Source organism: Diaphorina citri, unplaced genomic scaffold (genome assembly GCF_000475195.1).
Source record: "Diaphorina citri unplaced genomic scaffold, Diaci psyllid genome assembly version 1.1 scaffold2166, whole genome shotgun sequence".
NCBI classification, from domain to species: domain Eukaryota; kingdom Metazoa; phylum Arthropoda; class Insecta; order Hemiptera; family Psyllidae; genus Diaphorina; species Diaphorina citri.
The window spans coordinates 33415-46046 of NW_007379591.1; the positions used below are offsets into that span (position 1 = coordinate 33415).

At 41.4% G+C, this 12632-nt stretch overlaps 3 protein-coding genes across 3 annotated transcripts; all 3 read left to right on the forward strand.

The window, feature by feature from the left end:
- The first annotated feature begins 2807 nt into the window (after nucleotides 1-2807).
- On the forward strand, nucleotides 2808-8603 carry LOC103518363 (sporozoite surface protein 2). Its single transcript, XM_026830187.1, has 7 exons — nucleotides 2808-2817; nucleotides 3467-3652; nucleotides 4101-4228; nucleotides 5148-5261; nucleotides 5356-5614; nucleotides 5776-6753; nucleotides 8224-8603. The coding sequence occupies exons 1-7, from the start codon at nucleotides 2808-2810 to the stop codon at nucleotides 8601-8603; spliced, it is 2055 nt and encodes a 684-aa protein (XP_026685988.1).
- LOC113471221 (translation initiation factor IF-2-like) lies at nucleotides 6975-7550 on the forward strand. The gene is made up of 2 exons (XM_026830186.1): nucleotides 6975-7003; nucleotides 7295-7550. Exons 1-2 carry the CDS (start codon nucleotides 6976-6978, stop codon nucleotides 7444-7446), a joined length of 180 nt encoding a protein of 59 aa, XP_026685987.1. The 5' UTR covers nucleotide 6975; the 3' UTR covers nucleotides 7447-7550.
- Nucleotides 8604-11111: 2508 nt separating the features above from the next.
- Nucleotides 11112-12173, forward strand: LOC113471220. The gene is made up of 2 exons (XM_026830184.1): nucleotides 11112-11710; nucleotides 11938-12173. Exons 1-2 carry the CDS (start codon nucleotides 11129-11131, stop codon nucleotides 11950-11952), a joined length of 597 nt encoding a protein of 198 aa, XP_026685985.1. The 5' UTR covers nucleotides 11112-11128; the 3' UTR covers nucleotides 11953-12173.
- The last annotated feature ends 459 nt before the right edge of the window (nucleotides 12174-12632 follow it).

The window sequence follows — 12632 nt, forward strand, 5'->3', positions numbered from 1 at the left end:
TACGTATCTTCGAGAGTAAACGAGTGTGTCTCTTTCAAAGCTAGAAACTTCTTGTTAATGGAGCAGTTTATTTATTATTAAAAGACTGTGTTCACTTGACTGGTTGCTTGCCATGCAGAAGGTCCCGGGTTCGAATCCCACCATCGACAAAAATTTGTACTCGTTTTTCGATTGCAAATATTTCAACGGGTAGAGCCAAAGCCAAATTGGTTGTATAACCAAAGTATCAAATGTGAAGATATGCTTGATAAGACTCATAAACAAAATCAACAGTGTGTGGGCATTCTACCAAATAAGGAACCAATATGAAATGAACAATAAAAAGCATCCTGCATAATGATTTCATATGAGCTTACGTTTTCTGCATACGATATTAGTTTATGAGTAACAGTTACATATTGAGGAGCACCTATAGGGTCTATAATAGGGCTTATATATATATAAATATATATATACTAGTAAATCTGTTCTAGAACAGGTAACATCGTAACTTCAACTGTTTTCTTGATTTAGGTTCCTCTTCTCCACCTCTCACGATCTTGTGCTTCGTCCTTTATTTCTTCAAATGTCCTTCCTTTCAATATGTCCGTCAGCATTCCGAATTTCTTCCTTCCTCTCGATCTCGTTCCTTCAATTCTTCCTTCCTTCCAATAGGGCTTATTACTACATAAATGTATAGCAATGCAAGACTAGAAGTCAAGTATTACCAGAACACTGATCATTACCAGAACACTGATCACTGATTCCAAGCACACTCTTGATTGCACCTCGGAATACCTTTCTCCTGATCAGAGGTTCTCAAAGTTCCAAGCTTTAAGATGTTTACTTTGCTTAGGGCATTTTACATGTGATGCTAACCCTTACGAGCAGTGGCGTAGCGTCCATGTAGGGCGTGTATGGCGGCCATACACTCTAGATTTACTCAAATACCTACCTTTAAATATTGACTTTAAATATTTATGAAGAAGCACCTGCATAACTTATGTAGTAATGTGCATGGTGATGGAAATTAGTGCCCTACACGCCTTACACTTGACTTTAGACCACGCTACGCCACTGCTTACGAGTTACGAGACGATCACAAACATCACACTATTTACCACTCATTTCGATAGACGTAGCCGAATTTGGGGAGTGTCAAGCCCAAAAGTTCCCAAAACTGCTGAAATAAATGTGTTTGTTGTTTAGGCACATTGCACATTGAGCTAGCCATTCACTGTCAGGTAGACCTGATCAGGTCTACCTGTTAGGTCTGCCTGATAGTGAGTGGCTAGCCTTGGAGAACGAGTGTTCCATTCCTATTGTTTGGGAACCTCTAATTTAGAATGCTTTCATTTGACAGGAAGGCAGGATGCACTCAGTTTTCTACCTATGAACATCAAAGTAATTCAAGTGTTTTAGTGTGATATACTGTTAATACTGTTGATAGAATCGAAGACGAGAAACAATACCTGGACAGAGTGTGGTTTAGAGGCCTTGTGAATCGACCGTTGAATAAATGGAACGATACAGGATACTGTAGATATATGTACCTACTGGTATACTGTGATATTCAGAGCTACCTATGAGCTTCTATTTTCCGGTGCTGATATTGCAATAGATCAGTTGCGCTTACTTGGGTGATGTTTCAAAGTCATAGAGCAGGAAAAATGAGGACCAACGGAATTTTTCTTTTTCTTCTACGACTTCTAGACTGAGATAAATCGATTTAAAAATACCGGTAAATCGTGAACTTTGACGTCACGGCATACGCTCCCGTAAGCGATGACGTCACATCAAATGTCCCGAGCAAAGCTCCCTCGCAGGCAACGCATTAATGTTTTTGTGCGCATAAGTTTCTGCGTAATTCTTTCTGCTCCTCCGCTAGCGCGCTTGCATAGTGGCGCTACCTAAGGACGAAAAAAACTACCGCGTAAAGCCTGACGTCACACATATTTAAACTCTTTCATTAGAACGGAAAATAAAAATTGAATTTTCGACCTTTTACAGTTATATTTTCGGAGTTTCGACCTCAGATTTGGATTTTTCCCAACTTTTTACATATGAGTCGACCATCTTATCTTATATTATAAGAACGAGATCCATTCACATTTCACACACTGATCGCTCTATCTCTAGAACCACAACACCTAGAAAGCTGAAATTTGGTAGGAATATTCCTTTTATGGTCTAGGTGTGCAATAAGAAAGGATTTTGCGAAAATCTAAACCGATCCTGAGATATGATCAATTTTTGATCGCTAAAATCACCATAAATACACAGAGTGCAGCTGCAGAGACTGCGGGAGAGAAAACTTTTCCTCACTCGCCTAATATTTGAGTTTCGTTTATGTTTTTAGTTTGACAACTACAAGTTCGGCCATGCTTTTTCCACAAGTTTGGCCATGCCTCGGGATAAACTAGCGGGATTCCGGAGCGAAGCGACGGAATTCAGCTAGTTTATTTATAATTTTTACCCATTTGCAACTGCTCCATTAAGACTGTCTACCTATTACCTATGAGCATCAAGTATTCATATGTGATATACTTCATATACATATGTAGGTACTGCAAGTAATAGGTACTGAAGTTTCCGCCTTTCTTCCTGACTTGCATGACGTAATTCATTTGTGGATGACTTCACATTTTCCAGTTCTAAATATTATCTACATATACATAGTTCATAGACATTACCTGCAAGTACATATCTACATATGTTGGTAGGAACAATATCAAAAATTACCTACGTAGGAACCTGGAGCAGGTAGTTCTATATGAATAGGTTCTTGAAATGGTTTTTTGGAGCTTGAAATCACATCTGTAACTCAGATGTTCAAGAGTATGTAAAACTTACTGTTGGTATTTAGTTAAAAATTACATATATCCTACTGTTTACCACGCCCCAATCCACGTATTCAGTATTCACTAATGTAGTTTACGACTACTCGCCCTTTTCTCAGTTTTATTTGGGGGTGGGCATTGCCTTTCTTTGGCGGTCTTAAATAAATAAATATCTTCTTTAATCTTATGCCAATCACGCACGCTCAGACTGTGTGACAGACCTAAGTCGGGAGCTCTGCCACCATACACGTTCCTACTGTCCAGGTCTGTCAGACGGTCTGTGGCCGGCATTACTCTTCCATATTTTTTTTCTTTCATTTAATGGCTTTAACTCGGTGGTGTAGTGGTCAAGGCGCTCGCCTGGTAAACAAGAGGGCGTGGGTTCAATCCCAGCCGAGGTATGGAATTTTATCCTCAATATAATTTGAGAATTTGAGCACAATAATAGTAGTAGTAGTAGCTTACTGCTGGAGTAAAGGGACTTTTCAGTCCTATGCGAGCAGTATAAATAAGCACTATTATTATTATTAACTTCTAGCCACTGACATGGTCATTCCGTATCCTTCTACTTTAATATCATTCGTCATTCGCCCTAAAACCGTCTACAAGGACCTTCAACTATCATTCCCTATTTTTTCCCTTCACAGGAGCATCTCAGGCGGACCAAATTCAGCCCACTAAACCCCTCTCCCCCGGTCCTTCAGACTCTAACGTGAACATCTTCCAACAACGCCCCTCCATCCAATACGTCAACCCCAGTGCACTACCCACCATTCCGGACGATCTGAGGCCTCCCACACCACCTCAACACACATGTCCTCACGAGGCTGAATGCACCCCGAAATCCAAGCACAGAGCCAAAAAAAACCCTGCCGGGACCTTCGGTGTGCGAGCCTAGAGTGATAACGACTCGGCCATAAAGGCTGCTTCTCTTTCATTTCAATGGTGATTGTTTGGCTTAAGGTTAAGGGGTCAAGGTTCGTGTTGCTTGGGTTTTTTGAAAATCTGTACCTAGGTTTATTTCTCCCCAAACTTAACAGCCAGCCGTTCCGAGCACGTAAGGCGTCTTTCCCACTGAGGTAACACGTCGCAAGTCGCAAGATGCTACGTAGCATGCATCTTCAAAGACCAGACCATTATTTCAAATGAAACCTTCCTCACTGAGGTTACCTCAGTGCGAAAGACGTCTAAAAGTCCACTTTGCTCGAGAAACCATGTTTTTGATCAATATGTTTCATGCTTAACACAGTTATTTATTTTAAGATTTTCCTGTGTGCGTAGGTATTGTATCTATCGGAATGAGTTTACGTGTGGACAAGCTATTTGATCAAAGACTGACTTGGAGTGAAAAATATAAGGATCCTGAATCAGAGGAATACCAGTATCTTGAGTTCGAAGCCATCAGAGCGGTGAGTATACCTTCGTTTAAGTTTTTAACTCGGTTTAAGCAATTTGATTGACTAAAAAAAAAAAAAAATCAACCAATCACATTTCCTAATCCGAAACTAAAACCGAGTTTAAACTTACTTTGCCAGCCTAGTTAGCTTAGTTGGTAGCGCGTCTGCCTTGTAAGCGCTAGGCCGCGGGTTCGATCCCCGCCCGGGGCGGATTTTGTCCTGATGGGATAATGTTCGTTCTCGGAACGGCTGGCTTTCTCCTATCCTGTCTTCCTTCTCTCTTGGTCAACACACACAACACCCTAACCAACACCCACAACAGCATCCAAACCAGCAACACCCCAACCAACAACCCCCCAATCAAAAGTATCCCAACCCTCATTTCTTCTTCTTCTTCTTCTTGTTCTTCGTCGCCGTGGTCTTCTTCCTCCTCTTTTTTTTGTCATCGCTACATTCCCAGGATGACAATATCTGCCTACATTCTTCTTATTCCTCGTCTTCTTTTTGTCATTTTTTTTTCTTTGTGCCACAGAAGAAGTTCAGTTAGTTTCAGTGTATGTGGGAACCTATGGAGGGACTTATCTATGTACCTTCATAATAAATGTACATTGTACATATTCACATTTATTTTGGTTTTTAATGGTTCTTCTATTCTATTCTGCTCTTTTCTATTCTATTCTATTCGAATTCTATTCTATTCCATTCTAATTCTATTCTATTCTATTCTATTCTAATTTCTCCTCAGGTTACTACCCTCGGCCTGGGATCGTTTTGGATGACACGGAATACAAACCGGCTGGCCATCGGCGGCCCCACCCCTTCCCTCTGTAAACCTCTTTAAAAGAAAAAAAAAAACTTACTTTGTGCACCCCGGCCTTTAAGGATTACCTCGATATTAATTTATCCCTACATATTTCCCGCCCTTCCCCAGATGGACTCGGCTATGTCCATGACCCCTTTCTCCGACATCTTCATGGCGGCCCGCATACACAACATCTATCCCGCCAAGAACAACGGCCTCACGCTCAACATGACGCTACAGTTGGCTAATTATTTATTTGCACTCTAAGCAACAAAGGCCATATGTGATCATTAATTTGATGTTTCTTTCTAATGTGTCCACTTTTCGTCCTCCCCAGATGGACTCGGCTATGTCCATGACCCCGTTCTCCGACATCTTCATGGCGGCCCGCATACACAACATCTATCCCGCCAAGAACAACGGCCTCACGCTCAACATGACGCTACAGTTGGCGGAAAATGCCGACACGCTGCGGCCGCCTATCACGGGAGAGCTTAGCAAACATGTCCAGGGCGTTGTACATCGGCGGCAAAACAACGTGGGAAACAGCGCCCTCTGGGTGGACAATAGCCCCGGGGTTGTGTCGCTTGTTCAGGGTAAGTTTTTCGCTCCCAGCTATCGGACTATTGTGAGAGTAAATATTTTCGCTCCCAGCTATTGGTCCATTTTTATTTATTTATTTTTTTTTCATGAACCACTGGAGTTAAAGAAAGGGTTTGTTTGAATAAAAAAAAAAAAAAAAAAAAAATGGAAAAAGAACAACACCCTAACCAACACCCACAACAGCATCCAAACCAGCAACACCCCAACCAACAACCCCCCAATCAAAAGTATCCCAACCCTCAACAACACAATCCTCATCCTAACCCACAACATCCTAATGGACCCCACCAAGGCCTTCAACACCACCCCAAACCAGATGGCCCCAACGGCCACCACCCACCCCATCACTCAAAGCCTCCCACGTCCAGCCAACGCCCCAATGTGCGGCCAGAGTCGAACGGGTATCGGCCCGACTTTATCGAACCCACCAAACAGGGGTCGCACAAGGATGTCGTCAATGGCCAGAACTTCGTTAAAGATCCTATGGGCCAGAATTACAAAGATCCTGCGGGAGAATATGGAGGAAATGGTCATGGCGTAAACGGAATAGTCAATGGTCAAAACGGCCTAAATAACGTTCAAACTCACGGCCAAAACGGTGTCCCGAACACACACGGTCAAAACGGCGAAAGCAGCAGTCAAAACATCCCAACGAATGGTCAAAATCAAAACGCTGTGCCAACTAACAATCAAAATACTGCCCCAATCAACAGTCAAAATTCCCAGAGTCAAAATGCTATCCCAACCACCAAACCTTTGGACGAACTACCGACTAGGGAAACATTCGGTTCCATATTTGACAGCAAGATACCTAAAGTGCCAGCCGATGGCGAAAGTCCGTCAAATGCAGTGGAAACCAAACCTCTGTTTATCAACCGACCTGAGAATAACCGACCTGATGGTCCTATCGATGGTGGACTATTCAATAGACCTGAAAGTGGAGTATCCAACAAGGTTGACAGTGGACCATCTAACAGACCTGATAATGGAAATAGACCTGATAGTGGATCGAACAAGGCTGACAAACCTAGTAGACCTGACAAAGGGCAGGATAAAGTGGGTGGCAGTGGGGTTGATGCTGAGAATAAAACTACCGAGAGTAAACTGAATGGAACGGAAAGCTTGAGTGATGGTAAGAATTGCTTTTTGGTTTGTTTTCAGTAAAAAAAGCAATACTCTCTCTGTTTTTTGAGAAGTATTGCAAAATACAAGAGGTTTTTTTCTATAGAAGTTTAGTATAATGCTTTATTTAGCCTCTTTTAGACTGGTGAAGTAGGAGTAAGACATGTTTGTATGTAGTCCCTTTACCCGTGGCACAAGCTCCGGCTTTTACGGATGGGTATACCAACCCAGGATGTGGCTGTCAAACCTACACCTGCTGGGTAAGTGACATACCTACAAGTACAAAAAAAAAGATGAGTGTTTCGCTGCCGTTTTTATTTCGTAGCAATGAAACAATTGCTACATTAGACGTGTGTGATCTATGTCGTAGCATGTCCATCTCGTAGTATGCCTCTCATCAGATGGGCGAGAAGAGACACAATACTTCCCATTTAGGTGCTGGGTCAACAAGAGAACAACAGAAATATTTGCACTCGAAAAACGAGTGCAATTTTTTGTCCTTAGTAATGTTGTAATGATTTCTTATTGCCAAACACCTTTTCTCTCCCCAGCTCCTACGGCCTCAGTCCCCTGCAAACCCAGGCGCCCTCAGGCGTTGCCCCGTCCAGCCCAGGCGCTACCAGCCCCGGGGGTTCCGGCGCGCGCCCCCCCGCCTGGCGCAAGCCTGCGCACCCGCCCGTGCGCATCGATACATGTATCGTAGGGGACGATACGACGTGCGACGTTGCGCAACATGAGCGATGTCGCACGGAGGTCGGCGTGTCGTCGTGTCATTGTCGGCCCGGGTATAGTCGACGCAAACACCGGGAACCTTGCCATCGTAAGTTAAGCCATATTTTTGTTATTTGATTATTGTTACTTTTCCTATACAGTTCCAATAAAGTTTCGTTTATTGGATAATATTGTTACAACATGATTTATTTACACCTGTCTCGGTGGTGTAGTGGTCAAGGCGCTCGCCTGGTAAACAGGAGGGCGTGGGTTCAAAATCCCGTTCCAATAATGTTTCGTTTATTGGATGATATTGTTACAACATGATTTATTTACACCTGTCTCGGTGGTGTAGTGGTCAAGGCGCTCGCCTGGTAAACAGGAGGGCGTGGGTTCAAAGAAGTTTAGTATAATGCTTTATTTAGCCTCTTTTAGACTGTTGAAGCAGGAGTAGGACGTGTTTGTATGTAGTCCCTTTACCCGTGGCACAAGCTCCGGCTTTTACGGATGGGTATACCATTTGTTGAATATGTATTTAATTGAGAGATTTGTACCGAACAATTAATAAATGGGAACTTCATAAATAAAAATAAAATAAACAGTTTGTTGATGCACTCACTCAATGATTCAGGATTTCACCCCTGCGGCAAGCCACCTCTTCACATAAAAAAATCTAAAAAAATAATAATAATAATAATAATCAGTAAATAGGCAAATCATAAAGGTCCATGTTCCTCTTTTCCTAATTCTCACACTTTGCCTGTTCCAGTTAACACCCTCACCCCAGTGTACAAACCAGACAAGCCTCTCCTACCCATCGACACCTCCCCCAACAAACCCACCAAAGATTCACCGGCGAAGAAACCTCAAGACGCGGTACAGAAAAAACCGCTCAACGGGTCACCTCTCAATTCTGGCGGGAGCCAGAGCCCCATCGCCGCGACTCCTGTCTCTTCCGCGGGTAGCATTCAGAGCACTTCGCGCCCGCGGATAAACGCCACCGCCCCGTCAGAGTTGGAGCTGGGCCAGGGGATCGCGGCGGTGATCGAGGGGCTGCTCGAACCCTCGCTGGTGGATACGGAGGTGAAGCCGACCCGCCTTCCGACCCCGCCCGTGAAGAGACCTCCGCCCCTTGCTGGAGGTAAGTGATGCCTTTAAATTTCCAACTTGTACTTTCTTACTCATGCTTCTTACTATTATTATTATTTTTTTTCTTCTCTTATTAAAACAAACAAGATCCACTAAAATAAACGAGACCTTGTTTAGACTGCCGGGGTAAAGGGACTTTTTAGTCTCATTCGAGCAGGACAAACAAGGTATATTCTATTCTATGCATTTCTAGTACTAAAGTATTAATGAGAATGTATGGCAATCGGTCCAAATTTTCGAAGTCGGGAAATGGGTGGAAATATCCATTTCAGGGTCCCCTGAAGTCGTTTAGCCCATGGTCTGTACGTACTAGAAAGTCCTTTTTCCTGAACCACCAACCTCCAGATTCGGAGTCCACCACGCTAATAACTACACCACTGAGTTTTGCCAGGGTGCAATGACCATTCGCAGACATTTTATAGTTACATTCTATAGGAGACATAAGAGTGGTTACACCATTACTATTGAACAGGTACACCTATATGAGATCTGAATCTGATACATAGGAGATTTGACTGACAGGACACAGATCTACAAGTAATAAGCAATGAATTCATCATCAATTCTAACAATAACCGCACCAAGTAGTGTGTGTATGTGTAGTTAAGTAATACAATATCTAACACATACGTAGGAATCTAGGTACTCTAACGGCCGGGACCACCAGTCATAGTTTAAATTTGGTTTAAGCTAATCTCATAATATTAAATTAAACAATCTGACTGTCGAAGCGTGATTGGCCGTTACCATTATTGACCCATCAAATATACGAGCCTTTGTTCAGACTGCTGGTTAAAGGGACTTTCCAGTCCTATTTGGGCAGGATTCAATTCAATTCAATAAAGCATTTATTTGTACAAATGTACGTTTGCTTGTTTTACAATTTTACATGGAAATTTGGACAAATTATCAATACTACTGAATAGGTACACCTATATGATATCTGGATCTGATACATAGGAGATTTGACTGACAGGACATAGATCTACAAGTAATAAGCAATGAATTCATCATCAAGTCTAACAATAACCATAGTAAGTAGTATGTGTATGTGTAGTTAAGTAATACAATATCTAACACATATGTACGTAGGAATCTAGGTACTCTAACGGCTGGGACCACCAGTCATAGTTTAAATTTGGTTTAAGCTAATCCCATAATATTAAACAATCTGATTGGCCGTTACCATTATTAACCCATCAAATATACGAGCCTTTGTTCAGACTGCTGGATAAAGGGACTTTCCAGTCCTATTTGGGTAGGATAAACAAGACACATTCTAATCTGTTCTACATTCTACACCACTGAGGTTGGATCCTAGACAACGACTAACGAGAAATAGAATCTCAACAATCGAAAGAAAGAATGAAAGAAAACGAGGTGCTGAAGAAAAATTAGAAAATAAATTGAAAATCATCTCCATAGAATGTAACAATACAATAATAGTAATACTTGGCACTTAGAATTTATAATAGTAATATAATAGGATGGTGAGAAGTTAGAACTATAACTGATACGTGATGTGAACATGTGAATTCAATTCAGCTCTAGTACAGTGGAAGCTGCTTTTTCAAATCGATTTATCTCGAGATCTAGAAGTCGTACAAGAATAAGAAAATTTCCGTAAATCTTAATCTTTTTCAAGTTCCTTATTGAGTAAACCTCACCTTAAAAAGCATCTGGGATCTTATGAATTTTCTAGTGTCTACCTTAAACTAAACAGATATACGGAATTTTAATCTACAACATCATCATTTTCTAAAGGCCAACCCTTGTCGGTGAAGCCACTCTGTGGTTGATCAACTATTCACTTATGTGAATAATTATGTAGTTGAATAGGTACTCTACAAGTGAACACTGTGTCATGCACCTTAGGCATCTTACGTATTTCGATTAGAATTTGCTACCATTCTATTCCATCTTATTCTACATATAATAGATTCCATTTTATTCTATTCAATGTTCTTTTGTCAATCTATGTCACCAATAATATGATTGAGAATCACATCAAGCAGGTTGTCACATTCTCAGGTCCCAGGATAACAATATCTGCCTTCTATTTCATCATTATCTTCTTCTTCTTTTTCTTCTTCTTTCGATTAGAATTTGCTACCATTCTATTCCATCTTATTCCACATATAATAGATTCTATTTTATTCTATTCAATGTTCTTTTGTCAATCTATGTCACCAATAATATGATTGAGAATCACATCAAGCAGGTTGTCACATTCTCAGGGAAGGCAAAGCGAAGAAAAGGAAGTTGGGTAGAAAAAGCTCCTTTCGGAACCCTGCCACTTAAAGTCTGAAAAAAAATCCATGGGCCTTGTACTGTCCTTATTCCTCGATTATAATTTTCCTCGTGAGCTAAGTGTACTCCAAAATTAACAGTTATTGTGTCCCCAATTTTTCGTTTTTTTCCTTCTTCTTCTTCCTCCTCTTCTTCACCTTCTCCTCTTTCTTCTTTCCTCCTCTTCCTTTTTTAATACGAGATTTTGTTCTGTCTTCCAGGTAAGCGAGATCTACATGCAAGTCTCAGTGACGCGACGCGAGGCGGAAATCCGGCTGGACGAAACCGAGTTCAACTCGAAGAAGATGATCAACAAGCGGAAGAAACTCATCCTGGCCGGCAAGACTGAAGAGGAGGCCGACGAAATCATAGCGAGAATCGAGGAAAAGAATGCACTGCGGCTGGAGAAGCGGAAGTATGCCGCCACTATCGAAGCCAAGGGGAAAAAGCGGAAAAATGATGGCGATGAAGGTCGTTTGTCTGGAGGTAAGAAGAAGGTTGGTGATGAAAGTCTTTCGGAAGGTAAGAAGATGAAAAAGGTTGGTGATGAAGAAAATCATCTATCAAAAAAAGGTAAGACTATGAAAAAGACCGGTAAAAATATTAAAAAAGTTGATGATGGAGGTGGAGGGAAGAAGAAGGTCAGTGTCATAGTAGAGCCGATAAAACTTGGAAAGAAAAAGAAGTTAAAGACAAAAATGGGAGGTACTCTGACTACTCCGAAAGTCGCGGGTAAGAATGTGAAAAAATCGAGTGAAAGCGGAAGTGTAAGTAAAGATGTTAAGAAGAGGAATGAGGACTTGGATGAAATCAGAGACTTGTTGGAAAGAAGAAAAAGATTGATGAAGGAGGTGGAGGGAAGAAGAAGGTTAGTGTCATAATAGAGCCGATAAAATTAGGAAAGAAAAAGAAGTTAAAGACAAAAATGGGAGGTACTCCGATTACTCCGAAAGTCGCGGGTAAAAATGTGAAAAAATCGAGTGAAAGCGGAAGTGTAAGTAAAGATGTTAAGAAGAGAAATGAGGACTTGGATGAAATCAGAGACTTGTTGGGGATCTGAAAGCCAGCAGTAGCATGTTGAATACACCAGTTCCCCACGGATCACTGAAGTTAAGCAACGTTGTGCGTGGTTTGTATCTGAACGAGTAAATAGGAACAGTATGTTTCTATTTTATTTCTTGAGTAAGGCTGTAAAGGTGTAAAGTGTTTTTGTTGCAAATTAGAAATCACCTTTTCTTGTATTTATTATAATAATGTAAAATATATTTTTTATTCAAATTACTGTTGAATTTTATGATACATAAAAGTGTTTTAGTTCAATTAGATTGTTTGATGAAGTCCACCACACTAATAACTACACCACTGATTTTTGCCAGGGTGCAATGACCATTCGCAGACATTTTATAGTTACATTCTATAGGAGACATAAGAGTGGTTACACCATTACTATTGAACAGGTACACCTATATGAGATCTGAATCTGATACATAGGAGATTTGACTGACAGGACACAGATCTACAAGTAATAAGCAATGAATTCATCATCAATTCTAGATAATACCACCATTAGTCGCTTCGCTTAAAGTAGCTACTCAATTGTCCTCAAGAGGCTGAGTGCACCCCGAAATCCAAGCACAGAGCCTAAGAAGACCCTGCCGGGAATCGAACGCGGGACCTCCGGTGTGCGAGCCTAGTGTGATAACGAGTCGGCCACAAAGGTTGCTTCTCTTTCATTTCAAT

Excerpts from the sequence above, each read along its gene's own strand:
- LOC103518363 (XM_026830187.1), top strand. Across the intron at positions 5,615-5,775 it reads GGTTGTGTCGCTTGTTCAGG|AACAACACCCTAACCAACAC; the intron begins GTAAGTTTTTCG and ends AAATGGAAAAAG. Across the intron at positions 6,754-8,223 it reads AACGGAAAGCTTGAGTGATG|TTAACACCCTCACCCCAGTG; the intron begins GTAAGAATTGCT and ends TGCCTGTTCCAG.
- LOC113471221 (XM_026830186.1), top strand. The coding sequence starts at position 6,976 with ATGTGGCTGTCAAACCTACACCTGCTGG. Across the intron at positions 7,004-7,294 it reads GTCAAACCTACACCTGCTGG|CTCCTACGGCCTCAGTCCCC; the intron begins GTAAGTGACATA and ends TTCTCTCCCCAG.
- LOC113471220 (XM_026830184.1), top strand. The coding sequence starts at position 11,129 with ATGCAAGTCTCAGTGACGCGACGCGAGGCGGAAATCCGGCTGGACGAA.